The sequence below is a fragment of the Perognathus longimembris genome, chromosome 15 (assembly GCF_023159225.1).
Source record: "Perognathus longimembris pacificus isolate PPM17 chromosome 15, ASM2315922v1, whole genome shotgun sequence".
In the NCBI taxonomy this organism is placed as follows: domain Eukaryota; kingdom Metazoa; phylum Chordata; class Mammalia; order Rodentia; family Heteromyidae; genus Perognathus; species Perognathus longimembris.
In genome coordinates, this window is record NC_063175.1 from 31,150,597 (window position 1) to 31,169,673 (window position 19,077).

Consider the following 19,077-nt stretch of genomic DNA (forward strand, 5'->3'; position numbering starts at 1 on the left):
CCCAGGGGCACAACAGATAGGGCAGAGACTCGACAAATGGGACTACTACAAAATAAAAAGTTTCTGCACAGCTAAAGACATAGCCACCAAACTAGAAAGACAGCCAACCATGTGGCAAAGGATCTTCACCAGCACAGCAACAGACAAAGGCCTAATATCCAAATTTGAGTTCATCTACAGAGAACTCAAAAAACTAACCCCTTCCAAGCCCACTAAACCAATTAGGAAATGGGCAAAGGAGCTAAAGAGAGACTTCACAGAAGAGATAAAAATGGCAAAGAAACATGAGGAAATGTTCAACATCCCTGGCAGTAAAGGAAATGCAAATAAAAACAACCCTGAGATACCACTCACTCCAGTTAGAATGGCCTATACTCTGAACTCAGGCAACAACAAATGCTGGAGGGGGTGTGGGGAAAGGGGAACCCTTCTCCACTATTGGTGGGAGTGCAAATTAGTACAACCACTTTGGAGAACAGTATGGGGGTTCCTCAAAAAGCTCAGCATAGACCTACCCTATGACCCAGCCATACCACTCCTAGGCATCTATCCTGAACAACAGGTCTCAGGATATCAAAAAGACATCTGCACATCCATGTTTATGGCTACACAATTCACAATAGCCAAAATATGGAAACAACCCAGATGCCCCTCTACAGATGAATGGATCCAAAAAATGTGCTACCTATACACAATGGAATACTACATAGAGATTAGAAATGATAAAATATTGGTATTCGCAGGGAAATGGTCAGAACTTGAACACATAATGTTGAGCGAGACAAGCCTAGAACACAGAGAACAAAGGGGCATGGTCTCCTTGATATATGACTGTTAGGGTGGGGGGAGGGGGGACAGTAGAGACCAGGTCTGCGAAACAAAAAACTTCTTGTCAAATGGTATTTTCACAGGTTTGAGTCAGCGACCTTACATTATGTATCTAAAACCAAACAACTACTAAACATAAAAAGGTCTAAAATAGACCTCTCAGTGGATCACAATAGCTCAACAGCTATGTATGTATCATCATATAAGACAAGGATAAGCAAACTCTATTGTTGACATTATATTTAAAGTTCTAGGTGAATTTCCTTTGGCGTATGCCACATGGCTACTGTATATGATTTTGTTACACTGGGTATTGTATATATGCCTACCTGATCTAGGGAAGGGAAAGAAAAATGAGGGTGTAAGATATCACAAGAAATGTACTCACTGCCCTATTATGTAACCGTACCCTTTTTGCACAACACCTTGTCAACAAAATTTAATTAAAAAAAGAAATAGCTTATTCACATACCACAAGATAATTCACATACCATAAAATTTGCCATTTTTAATTTATTCAGAGTTGCACACTCATACCCCCTAGAGAAACCTCATACCTATTAATAGTTATTCTATACACTCCTCTCCCATCAGCTTCCAACAACCAGTAATATATCTTCAGCCCCTACAGATTTGCCTATCCTGGACATCTCATATAAATGGAATTCACATATGGACATATACATTTTGCAACTGGTTTCTTTCCCCCCCCCTCCAAACATGTACCAGTAATTCATTCCTTTTTATGGCTAGTTTTCTACTGTGTTCATATCACATTTTGTATATTCATTCATTAGCTGATGGACTGGGTTGTTTCCAGTAACTTATCCATAATGATAAAATATTTGTGCACAGTGTTTTTGTGTGTAAATACATTTACATTTCCCTTGTTAAGATAACTAGGTGATATAGGGCTTAGATTTTTGAGGAAGGAAGGTGAGCACAGATGGTTCACCCCTGTAATCCTAGCTACTAAGGAGGCTCAGATCTGAGGATTGCAGTTCAAATTCAGGCTGGGCTGGAAAGTCTGTGAGACTTATCTCTACTAAACTACCATAAAAGCTCAAGTGATAAGAGCACTAGAGCAAAAGAAGCTCAGGGACAAAATGCAGGCCTGAGTTCGAGTCCCAGGACTGGAAACAAAAAGACTTTTGAGGAAGGGTCAAGTTCTTCCAAAGTTGCTGTGCTATTTCACATCTCCACCAGTAGCTCCAGCTTCAAATCTTAGCTACCATTTACTATGTCTGTTTTCTTAAATATGGCCAGGGTGATAGATATACATTTCAATATTAATTTAGGAATTGGATCAGTTTGCCAATTTCAGCAAAAGAGACAGGTGAGGTTTGACAGTTATAGACTCTAGATGTGTGGAACAATTTGGGGAGAATTATTTTAATGATACTAATTCTTCTAATCCATAAACATGGATTTCTGTCTTTTTTAGTGTTTTTTTAAAGGTTCAAACTTGGTATCTGACACTTTTGCTCACTGGATGGTACCCAAGTGGTTGGAGCCATGCCTCCAACATCTCCTTTAATGTTTTTAAGTCTTCTGTTGCTTTCAGTGCACAAGTCACAGGCTTCTATAATTAATTTCTAGTTTGTCCCTTCAGATAACAATAGTAAATAGAACTGTTCTCTTAATTTCTTTTATTTTTCATAGACTTTTTCTTTTTTAACAAATGCACATCATCTGCAAATAGAGATACCCTTGCATCTTCTTTTATAGTTCAGTATCTAATTCATTTTCCATTCTAACTGCCTTGGCTAGAACTTTTGATACAATGTTGACTAGAAATAGTAAGAGTGGTTTTTATCAATGAATTTATTTTTTGCCATCTATAGACAGTTATTGAAAAAAGTTTCAATTCAACATGTCAATTCATGCGTAGAATGTGTCTGAATCAGTGTCATTCTTACCATCATTCTCCCCCACCAAGAGTGGATTCTTATTATATAATGGATAAAATATTATAGGGCTAAGATTGTTAGTGCTGGGAAACTGTCAGTTAAAGTTACCATTATTCTCTGGCCAAACTGCTAGAGCAGCCAAGATTATTTATAAAGACATGCTTTTCTTTGGGAAATCTGGATAGGTAAAGGGTGTCAATTGGAGTGACTTCCAATAAAAAGACTTGGACATCTAACCTCAGGTAAACTTCCCTAGTGAAAACAATGCAGTCATGTCATTTTTGCAGGAGGAATTCAGCGTGTCCCAAGTGGTTGCACTGGGAATTTTTGAAAGCTTGTATTTGATTTCCTTGACTTCCTCATGTACTTTTCCTTTATGAATTTTTCTGTAAACAATCACAGCCAAGTGTTTGACTATCCACTAAGTTCTATAAGCCTAGCAAATCATAAAACTTGGTGTGGGCTTCTAGACTTCTGGCATATTTTAATTTTGTTACTCATATGAAGGGAAAATCATCCAGTCTCTCAACATGATGTTGTGAATTTTTCACAAATGTTCTTTATGAGAATGAAGTATTTCTATTTCTTTTTTTTTTTTTTTTTGCCAGTCCTGGGGCGTGGACTCAGGGCCTGAGCACTGTAAAATAGGAATAATTTCAAATAGTGGTAAGTGCTACCCAGATGAAAAAGAAGGGGGAAGCCATAAAGAAGGAAGGGTGTTAGAAACTTTACTTGCGAATCACTTTTCTGAGGTAATGCTAATTTGACCGGGTAGCCAAATGATGTGAGGGACATTCAGAGGAAAATAATCTGAGTGGAAGACCAAGGAACTTGCAAAGGCCTTGAAGCAAGAACGAGCTTCATGTGTTTTAAAGTTACGGCGTTAGCAGCAAGATGGCCACTGAGGCGAAAACAGAAAAGAATAGCTCAATCATGGACTTGTGGGTCCATGGTAGGGAAATTTGGATTTTATTATAATTGCAATGAGAAGGTCTGGGTAGCTGTTCTTCTGTTTTTTTTCCAGCTCCTATTGATTCGTGAAAACCCAGCAGCATCTCTGGGACAATGTTCCTTAACTTTCCAGAAAGGCTGGTCATCTTTGACCTCTCTCTGCAGGATGCTAGGGACTTAGTTCCCCCCGCCCCCCCCCCGCCCTTCACAATTGTCTTTTTCATCTCAAGTCCAATGTAGTAGTATAACATCACTAACTAAACGGATGGTTGAAGAAAAACTCTTAAGGCATTGGGCAGTGCAAGCTCTGATCCCTTTGGATCACTGCAGGTAGTCCTGGGAGACAGGCAACAATTACCCAGCTCATTCTCTTACCCCAGGGTTTCAAGACTACTGCCGTGGCTGTTAACGCCACTTCGGCTATCTCCCCTTTGCAGGCACCCGCTGGTCCTTTCGGGCCCAGGAAGGCAGGGTGGGCGAGGGGACCCAAACACCTCTTTGGAGAGCCAGGTGTTGGCTATCTTTCCCATTGCAAGCATCTCCTGGTCCTTTCGGGCCCGGGAAAGTAGGGTGGGCGAGAGGACCCTTCAGGCTTTCCAGCCCGGCCTCGGAACACGCTCACAGGCAAACCCTTTCCCCGCCGGGTCACGCACCTGGCTGCCCTTCTTTTCCCATTCAACCACCAAGTCACAGTAGCGGCGCCCGGTGGTATCCAGGGGTCCAGCGTCCCGGGCACCTCGTCCCGACCTCCCCCGTCCTGGCACACCTCCACTCACCCAGGATGCGGGTGACGCCCAGGGTCAGCTTCTCCAGGTGTGGCTTGCTGTTGTTCAGCAGCAGAGGCGACGCGTCCTCCATGGCTCGAGGCCCAGTTGCACGCGCGGCCGGGAGGACCCGTGAGAAAAGCCGGCCCGGAGGGAGACTGGAGAAGCGTCTCAGCGTCTCGGACCGTCGGGCTCAAGGCATGCTGGGAGTTGTAGTTCTTCGGGCCTGAGGGCTGGGTTGGGTGAGGATGGGGGCACTGGGCTGGTCGGGCGGCGGCAGTCAGGTGAGGCGCCCGTTCCTACTGCCCGGGTCTCTACTACACACCACACCTCCGCGACCCGGCTTGGCCTCCCACCGGACCCTCTCGCCCCGCCGCGGCCGGACGCGTAAGCGAGGGCGGGCCTCTGCTCCAGACGGCCAATGGGGTCCGAGCCTGAAGCTAGGGGCGTGGCGATCCCTGCGCGGCGCCCCGAGTGGCGGTTGTTTCAAGATGGCGGACGTGGCGGGCCCCTCCCGCCCGGGTGCCGCGGCATTCTGGAGTCGCGACAGTATCCTTTGCCCGACTGGCAGGGGGCGCCGGCGCCCTCTCCGGGGGCGGCGAGGGGTGGGCGGTCGTGTGGACCAGGATGGACGGGAGGAGAGCGGGGCTGACCCCGGGGACGGGGATGTGCGGTGTCCACCGTTGTGTAGATGTTGGGTATTCGCATCTCCTGGCGAGAATTCCAGCTGTGGGGCGCTGTGCTCTGGGCCCTCAACCTAGCGTGGTGAGGGCCAAGAGCAGGGGCCCAAGTCTGGGGGCGACCCTCCCGTGGGGACCCCGGGCCGGCACAGGGTGAGGCGTGAGCTTGGGGCGGAGGAAGAGCCGGGTGTTGGCCGGACTGGAAGACTGAGAATTAGCCTTAGTCGGTGCCCTTGGGAGCGTTGTGAGGACCTTGTTGGACTTGGAGGACCCTTCAGTGATGCATTTTCACACTGGGTCTTTAGGGAAGGTGGAGCTTGGGTTTTTCTGGCACGCGTTCTGAGTTCGGTGGGTGCTAGTTAGGGAATACAGTGTGAATCATCCTGCCTGGAACTGGTGTTGACTCAACCTGTAGACTGTGGGTCACCACTGACAGAAAGTTTGGGGGGTAGAGAAGCGCGATCTAGCCCCATGCTATTACTTCTGGCGCAGAATCTGGTGTTTATAACTCAATGATTATTTCCCTTGATCTAGTGGGCTTTAAGAGCCTACACTTTTGTCCTGGTAATGTTCTTGTTCACTAGAGGAAGATTACTTGGAAGACAGAATTCAATCAGTGTTAATTGCTTGACTGCTAGCTAGGACTGGTGATGGCATTGTTGCCTTTGTCAGAATAAATGTTTGGACAGCATACAGAGCCATGTATGCAAAGACGACTTTTTTTGCATTCTGTGCCACTGAGTGTTTAGTATTACCACTTGTCTCCGATACGTTGGTAAGAAATAACTGAAGATTTGTACATACACTGTGAATGAAAGCACATTGGTGTACTGTGCAAATGAAATAATATTCCTTTTGCCTATCAGTAGGGATGAGCATATATGTATTGGGAACAATTGGGCTGAATTAGGAAATCAGGAAATTGGGTTGAATCCCTATGAAACACTGCCTCTACACTGATAGGATTTTGAGACAAAGGAGACATTTAAAGATAGTAGCTTATAATAATTTACGATAATGTCCGATGTAAATATTGTATGATAGGGAGTTGACATTCAATTACAGTGAGACTGAGTAAGTTCATTAACGAGCCCATGAACAAATCCATGTTGTTGGTTTTAGCAGCACCTGTATTCATGTAGTTACATCATTCTTATTCATGTACAAGTAGTAAATACTCCCTAATTCAATAGGAAAAAGTCAAATATGTATGGTATGATATTCTTTATACCCTATTGAAAGAAATTCCAATTCTTCTACAAAGATAGAGATGTGGTTGGAAAATTTCTTAGTTCTAGAAATTTCCCTCATGAGAAGGCAGATTATCTGAATGTCTTTTTTTTTCCTATTAGTCTTGTGAGTTATACATCTTCTCTGCAGTCTGACTTAGTAATGCCATTTTGCGCAAGATATGTCTTAAAAATCTGTAAAGATGAATATGCCACACAGTCATTTTTGGTGGGTTAAATCTCCTAAGAAAATAGAACCATTTAGTTGTAAATTGCTCTCCTCCATCATTATAATCCTTAGTAATCTCTGGAGTAGTTATTTTTCCTGTAAGATCCAAATTTGATGGCTTAAATTCACCAAAATCAGATATCATGAATAATATTAGTAATATTAATAAATATGAATTAGAAGGGACCTAGTCAGAACATTATGGTAGATAGATATTTTTTTCTGGAATTAAGTTTTGGGATAAAAATAGTTGAAGACTTTGTGCTGATGTAAAAAATAATTTAGTACCTCAAAATATCTGTGGTTAATAATTATATATACATGTATATCTGGTTGTTGATTAAAAAAAATTCGAGAGTGAGTAGTACTCAGCTTGTTTTCTTAAGGTGTTTCTTCCTCTTGACTACTTTTGCTCTGAGTTTCTAATTACTAATTGAATTCCTGGGATTTTGATTGGTATCAGCATTAAAGATGTTTATAACATGCTGTATTTGTCTTGTTGGGGGCACTTCTATGAAACAAGTCATGGTAGAAATAATGTTGCATATTTAACCTAAAGTAGGTCCAATATACATTCAGTATGTGTTATATCTCTTTGACCTCTCCATATAACACACATTTGTTGGGAAATTCTTTATAACAAGGTGATTTTTCAAGGAATTTTCTAGCAAATGCCAGAAAACCTGCTGGACAAATTTTAAAAGAGGTATAACAATTATAAATGTTTGAGTTTTTAAAATAATGAGACTATGTATTATTAGGATAAGGTAGATTGAAGCAATTTTCAGCATTCTCTTATTTAAAAAATATTTATTGAAGGTAGTTTATTTAGAGGTTTTTCCTGTTTGACAAAGATTGCTGTGGCTATGTCTGGAATAGATTTTAGAATGTATTTTGAATGAAAAAGAACACTGAAAATTATTGGTCCATAATCTCATAAAATTAAAAATCAGTTTCATTTTTTCATAGATGATTTACTTTGAACTAGGCATTCTTTTATGGTTGGAGATGCAAAATTGAATATCAGAGGTAAAAATGGTCATCCTTTTGGCACTTACATTTTAGTGAGGTAAAAGCCCTGAATAAATACCTTGCATGTCTAACAATTTTAGATACTATAGAGAAAAATATATCAGGATGGGGCAAATGACGAGGAAGTAGATGGTTTACAGGAAGAGAATTTTGCAATTTTAAGTACCTACATGGTTAAGAAATGAGGGTTTCATTTAACAATTGATACATAACCAAAGGGATATGGAAGTGAAATGTGAAAATATAGAAAAGAGCTAACAACATAGAATAAATCATACATCCAAAAATTCTGAGGCAGGAGCTTGCCCATTAACAATTTAAGCCAAGAATGAGTGAGGGGAAATTTCCTTACCAGAAATGAGATCAGAGGTACAAGCGTAGAGGGATCAGATCTTAAGCATTGTAGGCCCTTGTAAATATTTTGGCCTTTACTCCGACTGTGACATCGCTAAAATGTTCTTTCTGACCACTATGTGAAAAATAGACTATTGAGGAGTTACAAATAGAAACAAGAACAGTTATGAGAGGAACTGATGCTGATTGAAATGATGATGTTAGTGAGAAGCCTTTGGACATTAGGTTTGATTTGAAGGTTGTGCCAACAAAATTTTTGGAATGTGAGATGTGACAAGAAACAGGAAGATAGAATTATCATTTTAGTGAAATTGGAAAGGCTATGGTAGGAACAGATTTTAAGATAAACTGTTAAGACTTTGGTTTTGGACAGTTGAATTGACATTTTTCTTTTTTTTTTTCAAATTTTTATCATCAAACTGATGTACAGAAAGGTTACAGTTTCATACATTAGGCACTGGATACATTTCTTGTACAGTTTGTTACCTTGTCCCTCATACCCCTCTCCTTCCTCCCCCTTTCCCTTCCCCCCCCCCCCCCACGGAGGTGTTCAGTTGAATTGACATTTTTCTTTGTCTGGCTGTACTAGAGTTTGAACTCAAGACCTCATGCTTGCTAGAGAAACACTCATCATTTCATTCCTACTTCTAGTCCATTTGGTTTATTTTTTAGATAAGGTCTCAATTTTGCGCAGATTTGTTTTTAATCTCAATCCTCCAAACTCTGTCTCTCATGTAGCTTGAATACATGGGCAGGCATGAGCCACTATTCCTGTTTTTGAGATATCTTTTATGATGCTAAGTGACAGTGTCAGGTTAATAGACTTCTTCTCAAGACAATTTTAACAGAATTCAACTTACTGGTATTTAAAAACCTGAGAAGTAAATATGATCATCAAGAAGATGACTATGTAGAGCAAAGCTCAAGGAATCAGCCTTATGAGTGTTGGAAAGAAATTCAAGCAGGAATTACTAGAATAGTTTGAGGAAAATTATAAGTATGTGGTGTCTTTGTAGCTAAGCAAAAAAGGTGCTTTATTTAGAGAATTTCCATTTATGTCAAATATTATCAATAGGTCAAATACAAAAATGCCTAGAAGCTGATGATTTGATTTATTAATACAGGGCATTAAAACGTTTCAAAAGTTCTGTTAATAAAGTCAGAAGCTTGATTGGAGCAGGCTTAAGACTGATGGAGAAGAGAGGAATGGGAGACAGTGAATGGCTCTTTTGAGAAGTTTTGCTATAGTGGGAACATAATACTCTATTAGTGGCTTAGAAGAATATAGGTTCAGAGAATTTTCTACCCTCAAAAAATGCATTATTATGTTTGAGAGCTAAGGGAGAAAGTTTAATAGGAAAAATGATTGACTCCAGAGAAATGATGATAATATTAGAAATATCTTCTGCTAAAAAAGAATTGAGGTGTGTGTATGTATGTATATATATGTTTGTATGAAAAGGGACTGCATTGGCTTTAGACAGGAACATGACAGTTTATCTGTAGCAAAAAGGGAAAATAGAGTAGGCACAGGTAAAGGACAGGTAGTTAGATAATGTTGATAGCTGCATAAGACAGGTCTTTACAATTTGTTGAGCTAGGGATGTACCTCAATGGTAGAGGAAGAACAGTGCCCTGGATTCAGTCCCTATTACTGTAAATAAACCATCAAATAAAAAAGGAAAGAGGGGCAGAAAGGAGGCAGGACAAGCAAAATTACCAGCTGAGAGTAAGGAAGATAGAATTTGTGTTAGGTTTGAGGACAGAGAAAAGCAGTGAGAAGTATTTGATTGTGCTTTTAAATCAAAGTGTAGCTGGGTGGACTTCCAAGTCTCCACTGGAGTGAGCCTGATTTCCTGCTGGGAGTGTGACTGTGCTCCTTTGTAAATGCTTTCTATTATGTTAGGCTTTCCATAGGTCACCTTTGGAGAATACACTGAGAATTCTTATTTATAAAAAGAAAAGAAAAAAGAAACAACACGGGATTGGAGGTGTGGCTCAGTTGGTAGATTGCTAGCCAGTGGAGCTTGAGTGCCAGTCTGAGAGCTAAAAAGAAAAAAAGGATTCTTCAAAAACACTGTGATAGAGAACATATCTTTGCAACATTGTGTTGAATTTTCTCCTGCATTATTTTTTCAAATACATTCCAAACAACAAATAGACATTTATAGAGTGCCTGTATATAGAGTGAGAGTATAAGGCCTTATACTAGTCCGAAAGGATATAAAAGAATGAAATCTTATTTTTTTTATTGAGGAGCCTGCATAATTTCATTTCCTAGGACTATTTTAAGATTGGGTGTTGGTGAATTTGGAAATTCTCTACTTCCCTATTGCTCTTGGTTTCTTTAGAATGGTAATTCTGCTATTTTTGTTTACTTTATTTGCCTCCTAAAACTTCCTTAAGTTTTATTGCTGATTTGGGAATTGAAATATATGGCTACCTTATGAGTAATTCCACCCTTGGGCATTTATCCAGTAGAGCACAACAACGCTAACAATAATGGCACCAGCACAACCATGTTTATTGTGGTACTAGTTACCATAACCAAGATAAGGAATCATTCCAGATGCCCCTTAGTAGATGAATGGATCAAAAATGTGGTATATACATATATACATAATTTATACATATATAATATGTATATATGTATAATATATAATGAAATTTTACTCATCCATTAGTAAGAATGATACTGTACCCTTCATAAGGAAGTAGAAAAAAGTATGTGAAGTATGCCAGACTCAGAGGAACACAGGTTTCAAGATTTCCCTCATTTGTAATAGCTAGAATGTGTTTATAAATCTAAAAGGAAACATACTGGGTGGTATGCAAATGGTTACAAATGAGTTAACTGTCGTATAATAGACTCTAAGGAGAGCTCATATTAGTATAATTCTTCAGAAAGATTAAGTCAAAGCCCAACAAGATGTGTATCAGGAAATGGGTACTTTCAAGTTAGGGGGCAAGGAGAGGGGGACAAACAAATGAAAGGGGGAAGTGGGGAAAATATAGTCAATTCTTTTTCAATACCATAAAATTAAGAAAAATTAGGGAAGGGTGGGTCAAAGTGTGGTGAAGATGTTGAAGTAGGTGACACATATAAAGATGCATTGTATACGTAAGCTGCTTTGTTTATGGCAAAAAAAATTCAATACATATCCTACAAAATTAAGAAAAGTGAGCATTGGAAAGGATAGGTGAGAATGTTGAAAGGGTTACATCGATCATAATACTGTATTCATAAACTGCTTTGTTAAGTGGCAACTCCTTTGTAGATAACTCTTTGTAGAGGCAACTCTTTACAGATAATACAAACATATTCAATTAAATGAAGAAAATGTGAAGAACCTTGTTATCAGCATCAGCTGCTGCAGTGAGTTGTAAAATACCAACTATTAGCTCAGAAACAACACCACCTGAATTCCTACTATTTTCATATGATTCTAGCTTTTTGTGGTCAGTGTTCCCTGGAAAGACTTCACTACCAAGGTTGAAATTGAGATGAAATATAGTGACTTTTAAAATATTAAATCTACTTTGACTTATCCCAGAATGGTGAACATAATGACTTTGTGTAGAACTCTTAGAAAACATTTTATGAAAGAAGAGAAAACTTTAATATTTTTCTAGATTATTTGGGAAAAAACTTAAATAAATGCGTCTTGCCTGCATGTGCTCTAGGTTACAAAGTAAGCATAATTGATTTAGACATACTTTACCTTATTTGATTTATAAAAAGAAGGCTTTCTTATGTTGGTTCTTTCTGTAGCAATCTAAGATCTTAGCCTTTCTAAATTTCTTCTTATAAAACTTAAAATACTTTTTTCTTTGTATTTACATTTTGTCTGCATTTTCAATAATAGGGCTTCTTGAGACATTTCATGAATGCACTGCTGAAGAATAAATATTGTCTTTGTATTTGCATAATTAGTTTGCCCCCAAACAGTGTTTGTTCTTTAAAGGCAAAGCCTATCTTGAAATTATTTATACCCTTCATGCCTAAAATAACTTGTCTGTCATGGTTAAATGCTTTCCAAAATTTTTATGAAACGTATAGTTTTGATTATCTAAAGATGAACCATCACAGAGTATTGATCTTGCTACATTGAATTCAGTCTCTTTGCTTTCTAGTTTTGTTTTTAAAAGTAGGTTATAAATACCAAGTCAAAATGATGAAGAATTATCACAGTCACAAATAACAAGAGTATCATTTGGATATTGACATGTTATTTTCCTTCACGTCCTTCTTCATAGTTTCTGATGAAGAACAATCAGTAGTATATGTTCCAGGTATGACTTTCTGTGTTAAAATTTAGTAAGTGTCCTTTGCCTCTTGAGTGCTAGGAGGAAATGAAACATTAGAACAGTCCAACAGAACATAAAATTGTTTTTTTGAAACTAGTTCAGAAGTTAAAATATTTTTGAATATTTGATCAGATTGTCTTAAGGTTTCAAATACTGGCTCATCTTATGGACTGACTAGGCAAGTCATCATTTAACTTCTAGAATGTTTCATGTATTAAGGGAAAGATTTTTTTTTATGAGTTCATTATTCATCAGCCTTTTTGTCTTCTTCAGGCCTTCCGTAGAGAGGATTATGCCCACCCAAAGAGATTTTTTAAGTTTTTTAAACGACTAGAACCTGAATTTAATATCCCAGAGTAAAGAGTGAAGACTTTAGCTGGGTGCCATTAATTTACTCCTGTAATCCTAGCTACTCAGGAGACTGAGATGTGAGGATTATGATTTGAAGCCAGACCAGGCAGGAAAGTCCTTGAGACTCCTCTCCAATAAACTATCAAACAAAGAAAAAAAAAATTAAGATCTGAAAATGGAACCGTGGTTTAAGTGGTAGAATGCTAGGCTTGAGCAAAAAGAAGTTCAAGGACAGCACCCAGAGACCTGAGTTCACGTCCAGGAACCAGCATGAAGAAAGTTAAGAGAGAGACAGACAGCAGAGACAGAGATACAGAAAGGGGAGGGACAAGAGCTCTTTAATGTTTGTTACTTATTAGATGAGTAGTAAAATGAAATCATTGAAGATACCTTAGGGGAAGAGTGTCTGATTTCATCCAAGTTGTATGGTATGTTGTAATTCATTGCTTTGATATGTGACATATATATGACTTATAAGTCTTCATGGTGTCTTTTACATTTTTAGTTGTATACTTAAAGTATTTAAAACATTTTTGTGATTCATTATATTTTAAAAGAGTTTTAGGATAAAGCATTAAAATAAGCATTTTTCCTATCAAATTCCATAAAATAGAAGAAACCAAGGAAGATTTTTGATGGGAGTGGAAGGGGGTTTAAGAGAAAGAGAAGGCATAACTTTAAAATCTTGTTTAATACAAATCCATAGGAATTTCTACAGAAGGAAATAGCAGATCAAAATACAAGCCAAGTCCAAAAGCTGATGTTAAAGTTAAGACTTCCAGAATGACTAATGCTTCAATCTGTATGGAGTCTTTAAGAGGTGCTGGAGATGCAGTAGGTGAACAGGTCAGAGAATTTTTTTTAATTCATTAGTTTTTATAAGTGCTGAACAAATAAGCATAATGATTATTTTTAAAATAATAAAGTGACATATTAAACATTCTTAGAAGATTCAGAAACTTCTGGGATCCTTTGATAGTGCTAAGTATGAGTATAAAATACAGATGAGAGTTTGCCACAAAGTATATACATGCATTAAACCTTTACTGAGAAAATTATCATCTTAATATGATTTTGTTTTTTTTATTCTTTTTATTATCTTTAAGTAGTTGTACAAATGTTACCATTCAGCGAATCAGCTTATGAATACAAAGCATCTGGATCAATGTCACTCCATCATTTTTCCTCACCCCTTTCTACGCTTACCCTCCCCTCAGTTTTCTTAATTTTGTAGCTTATACATTAAATTTTATGACTATATTCTCAACCACCTTTAGTATCTTTAATATATCTCAAATGATGTGTATTTTATGTAATAGTAGAAATAGTAGAAATAGTAGAAATTCAAATTGATGATGACAATGAAGACTAATTTCCTTTGATAAACCATAATTCTAATATAAAACGATTCATCCCTAAAGTAACAAATTCATATGAATCAAAACCATAAAAGGCTATACTTACATGCCTAAAACATTTTCTGTTGGACTTTTTATAGAAAACGTTTTGCAATCAATTTATATTCTTGAAGACAATTCTAACATCTATTTTGTTACTGATAGTCATATTTAATAGTCTACAGGGTTTAGCTCTGATGATGATTTCAAGGTTCATCTATATTGTATTATGTATCATTACTTAATTCCTTTTTATAGCTGAATTCACATTTGTTTATCCATATACCAGTTAATGGACATTTATACTGATCCTTTAAAGAGGAACATTATACATAATGTTGCTATGAACATACACATTTTTGTGTGGATATATGTTTTCAGTTCTATTGGGAATATATTTAGATTTAATGATTCATGTAGTAGTCATATATTTAACCTCTGACAAAATACCAAGCTATCTTGTATTGTGATTATACCACATTGCATTTCTACTAGCAAAGTTAGAGGTTTCCAATTCTCCACATTGTCATCAACATTTGTGTCTGTCTTGTTTTTTGTGGGATTGGGATTTGAACTCAGAACTTTGTGCTTGTTAGGCAGATACTTTGTCATGAGAATCGTGTCATCAGCCCTTTTTGCTCTGGTTATTTTTGAAGTAGGGCCTTGCTTTTTGCCTAGGATAGTCTAAACTACAGTCATCCTACTTCTACTTCCTGCTGTATATGGGATGGCAGGCATGTACCACTGCTTTTACCCTTTTCTCTTGAAATGGGGTTTCATGAACTTTTCTGCCTGGACTGGCTTGGAACTGTAATCCTTCTGCTCTCAGCTTCCTACATAGCTGGATGTAGACATGTGTCTCTGCACCCAGCTGTTGGTTGAGGTCGAGTTTTATGAACTTTTTGCCTGAGCTAGACTCAAACCACAATCTTCAGAATCTCTGTCTTCCAAGTAGCTGGCATTATATCATGAGATACTAGCTCCATGCTTTACTAAATTACAATGGTTCTATTATATGCTAGCCAGTCAGACTGTAGAGATGTGCCCTTCCCTTATATCTTCTTTGCTAAACTGTATCCTGAATTTTGTTTATTCACTTGTTTTTCTAAATTGAGTATAAACAAACTTTTACAAAGGACAAGATAGGAAACTCTAGCCTTTGCTAGAGAAAGGGTGTTCCAACTGCTCATCTTTACCCCTTTAGTATGAAAAGAGAGATAGGAAATGAATAAGCTTGATTATATTCTAATAAACTTTTATGACAAAACAAGCATTGGGCCAAATTGTTCTGGCAGCTGTAGTTTACCAAGCCCTGTCTGAGCAAAATACATTTTTGTTTTTAAACAACATTTAGTTTTATGTATGTTTGAAACTTTATATAATTTTATATTATTTCTATTCTAAGTTATTGTGAGTTTTTTTATGCTGTATATAAAAAATTGTTAACTAGATATTAGAAAACCAAAAAGGCAACAAGGAAACAGTAAAGTGTTATGAAAGCATTAACTGCAAGAAACAATTACTAAGTCTAAAGGTGTATGAACAAGCAGAACAAGTTGGAATTACTAAGACTTTAGAATCTTAATGGTGCAACTTGGACTTCTGGTGACAGGACTCCAGCCTAACTAGTTTGTTGTTCCCCAAAGGCCTGATGGAAGTTGGTTCTTATAATGCTACAAGTAATTGCAAAGAAAGCAACTATTTTCTTAAATCAGTATGTCAACATCAGCTGTTCTTTTAAGAGTAACTGAGATGCAGGGGACATTGCCACTAACTGAAAGCAAATATAAGGAAATTTTTTTCCTCCCTCTAACAGTCTCTGGTCTCCATGTGGTTTTATCAACAGTCACATGGCAAAGGAAATGAGTCTCATCCTATCTTTAGCATTCTAAAACAGAGTCCAGAGAATGAGTTTATAAAAATGAAAATCATGAGCATAACAAAATATAGAATTTTATTGTACAATAGGCCATACTTTTGCTACTATGATTGACATTTGTGTTTTTCAGGTATTTTTCTGTTAAGAGTGGCTGTTAAAATTTTTAGCTATGTGCATGGGTTTCTTCTCTTTTATGTTTCATTCACTTTACCATTACTGAAATGTCATTTCATGATTGCAATTATCATAGATATAGAAGATAGTATCTTTTATTGCCAAATCCCATGTTGCCTTTTCCTAGTTTATTTGGTTATTTCTTGATCCTGTATTCTTAAAGGATTTTTGCCTGCACTACTGTATGCTTTTTATTTTGCTCTTGTCTTTACAAATGCAGTTTTAAGTTAATTAAAACAAGATTAATTAAAATTAAAATCTAATTCTAATTTTTTGATTTCTAGCTGATTTTTAAAAACTATTTTTAATGCTCACTGTAAATCTATTGGTATTAGAGAAAATAAATCATCTAAATTCCAATACAGTGACTTAAATCTTTCTCTGACTTGAGACAGACATACATTTCCAAGTGAACGTTTTGCTAGCATCTGAACCTGAACTGCTTTAATCCATTCTCTTTTTTTTATCCTTTTCTGTTTTCTTTTCCTTTCCAATCTTTCCCCAACTTTTGCTGGTCACTATTTCATTGATTCATTTTACTCATCCTTGGTTTGTTTGGGTTACCTGAAGTAGTTGGAATAACTTCTGTGAAGAATTTTTTACAGTACAAAAGGTAGGACAGTATACAGTTTAAGCACACAGCTTGTGAAATCTCTGTTTGAGTCCCAGTTCTGCTATTTAATAGTTATAAACTCTGGACAATAGATGTACTTTTAAAGTAGAACAGGAATAATACTTGCCTAATGGTTATGAAAATAAAGTGGGATGATAAGTATGAAATACTGAAAATATTCTTGGTATGTAGTAAACACTAAATACAAATGTTGTAACAGTTATTCTTTCTTTGTTCAAGTACCCTTCAGAATGAACCTTAGCATAATTTGAATGCTCAGTAGCTTATTAGTGACCTAGTACCTTTTCTAGTAGCCTTTGTATACCCTTAAAAAGTAGCCTGGCTCAAGTGGTCTATACCTGTATCCCTAGCTAGTTAGGGGGCTGAGATCTGAGGATCACAGTTTGAAACTATCTCAGGCAGAAAAGTTGTGAGACTCTTATCTCTAGTTAACCACCAAAAAGCTGGAAGTGGACTTGTGGCTCAGGTGGTAGTGCAACTAGCCTTGAGCACAAAAGCTCAAGGACAGAACCTAGAGGCTGAGTTCGAGCCCCTAGACACTTAAAAAAAAAAAGCGTTGGAACTACAGTGTGAACAGGCTTTTAGTTTCTTCCATTTAGGATCATACCATATTCTGACATTCACAAAGGAAAAGTTTCCATGATATTTTTTTAGTACTTTAGCAGAAACATCTTCAGTTTTGAAGTTATGTGTGTTTTTCTGTGTAAATTCTGTATTGTCTTTTAGTTCACTATAAGTTCCATAGGCTGTTTTGAGTTCACAGTACGTTTAATGAAACTGGCAGTGTTGTACCAGATAAAAGATATCAAAGAAATCTTATTTTCTATGCTTATTTACTTATTTATTGTTGGTACCGCAGATTGAATTCAGAACCTGGTGCTTACTAAGCAAGTACTGTACAACTTTTAGCTGTGCCCTCAGCTCTTTTCTACTTTAGCTATATTTCAGATAGGGTCTGCATTTATTGCTTGGTCCATCTTTGGCCTATGATCCTCCTGCTTATACCTCTAACAAAGATAAAATTGCAGGCCTATACCACCATATCCAACATTTTTTGTTAAAATGAGGTCTCAGCTAACTTTTGCCCGCCTGGTCTCAAACCATGATTTTCCTGATCTCTGCCTCTGAAGTAGCTAAGATTACAAATGTGAGCCATGCACCAACTGCCCCCCACCCCCACTTATTTTAATAGGGTTCTCAAAAAGACTTAAAAGTTATTTTTAGTAAAAGTTAAAAACAGCATGCTTGTGTTTTAGAATTTCGGCAACGAAGGAACAAAGAGTGCATCATTAAAGGATTTATGTCTGGAAGACAAAAGACGCATCGCAAACTTGATTAAAGAACTGGCCAGGTAAGACAAAGATGTATATGAAATGTGTTCTTATATTACAGGTACAACTCTTGAGAACAGAAAATTACTAATATGTTTTAAAGTCGGTATGCCATTGATTTTACAAAAGCAGATTTACCAACAACAAGGCTTTTGGCCCACAAAAAGGCTATCATTACAGCACTCACTCCAATGACCTTGTGGAAGGAAATTCCACTCATTCCAGTTTCTTAGAAATACCATTAGTTTCCAATAGTTCTGTGGACTAGGAACCAAACTTTAACCAAACTTTTAATAAATAGGCCTTTGGGAGCTGTGGGTGCTGCTGGCTCAGGCCTGTAATCCTAGCTACTCTAGAGGCTGAGATCTGGAGGATCAGGGAATTCAAAGCCAGCAAAAGGCAAAGCTAGAGGCATGGATCAAATAATAGATTGAATAGATTGAATAACCAAGTAAGCAATTAAGCAAGCACTAAGCCCTGAGTTCAATTTTGTGAATTAGGTAGATAATAAATAGCCATAGCAAATATTTTGGGTAGATTCATTGGAAGTATTCAAATATACTGTTCACTTTCAAATTATTATTTACTGCCATATTTACTGTGCTTGCAATAACTATTACAATCATATTTTAATGGTAACTTTATAGTTGACATATTTGTTTGCATTAATTAATTGCTATTATTTAAAAATGAATTCTTTCTACCCCATTTGATATTTATTTCATTATTTTAATCAGTATCAAACTCATTAATATTTCTTTTATTCTAATCCACAGCAACAAAGAGAAGTAGTAAAATACCTTTTCCATTTTATTAAAAATAAAATTAAAGCCTTTTTATTTTGAAATAAGTGTAGATTCATTTATAGCTGTTAGGACTAATGCAGGAGAGAGGTTTAAGGTACTCTTTATCCATTTTTCCCCAGTGGTAATATTTTGGTTAATTATGATACAGTATCACAGCCAGGGTATTGACATTGACAGAGTTTATCAATTATATACAGAGATTACCTACATGTATTTGTTG

The 19,077-nt window shown here is 37.2% G+C and overlaps 2 protein-coding genes and 1 non-coding gene across 4 annotated transcripts in view; 1 reads left to right on the plus strand and 2 right to left on the minus strand.

Moving 5' to 3' along the window:
- Positions 1-4,590, minus strand: part of Tpgs2 (tubulin polyglutamylase complex subunit 2) — a 39,060-nt gene extending 34,470 nt beyond the window's left edge. For both annotated transcript variants that reach the window (XM_048363544.1, XM_048363543.1), the window contains exon 1: positions 4,466-4,590. In XM_048363544.1, the coding sequence (XP_048219501.1) occupies positions 4,466-4,547 (82 nt within the window). In that variant the 5' untranslated portion in view covers positions 4,548-4,590. The remainder of the gene's footprint in view (positions 1-4,465) is intronic.
- Positions 4,591-4,712: 122 nt separating this feature from the next.
- Kiaa1328 (KIAA1328 ortholog) overlaps positions 4,713-19,077 on the plus strand; it is a 189,554-nt gene continuing 175,189 nt past the window's right edge. The window contains exons 1-4 of the mRNA XM_048363542.1: positions 4,713-5,002; positions 12,235-12,270; positions 13,343-13,482; positions 17,977-18,071. Coding sequence (XP_048219499.1) covers positions 4,945-5,002; positions 12,235-12,270; positions 13,343-13,482; positions 17,977-18,071 — 329 coding nt within the window. The 5' untranslated portion in view covers positions 4,713-4,944. The remainder of the gene's footprint in view (positions 5,003-12,234; positions 12,271-13,342; positions 13,483-17,976; positions 18,072-19,077) is intronic.
- Positions 7,247-7,308, minus strand: LOC125364335. The gene has a single exon (XR_007213491.1). It is a non-coding gene; the product is annotated as a U7 small nuclear RNA (small nuclear RNA).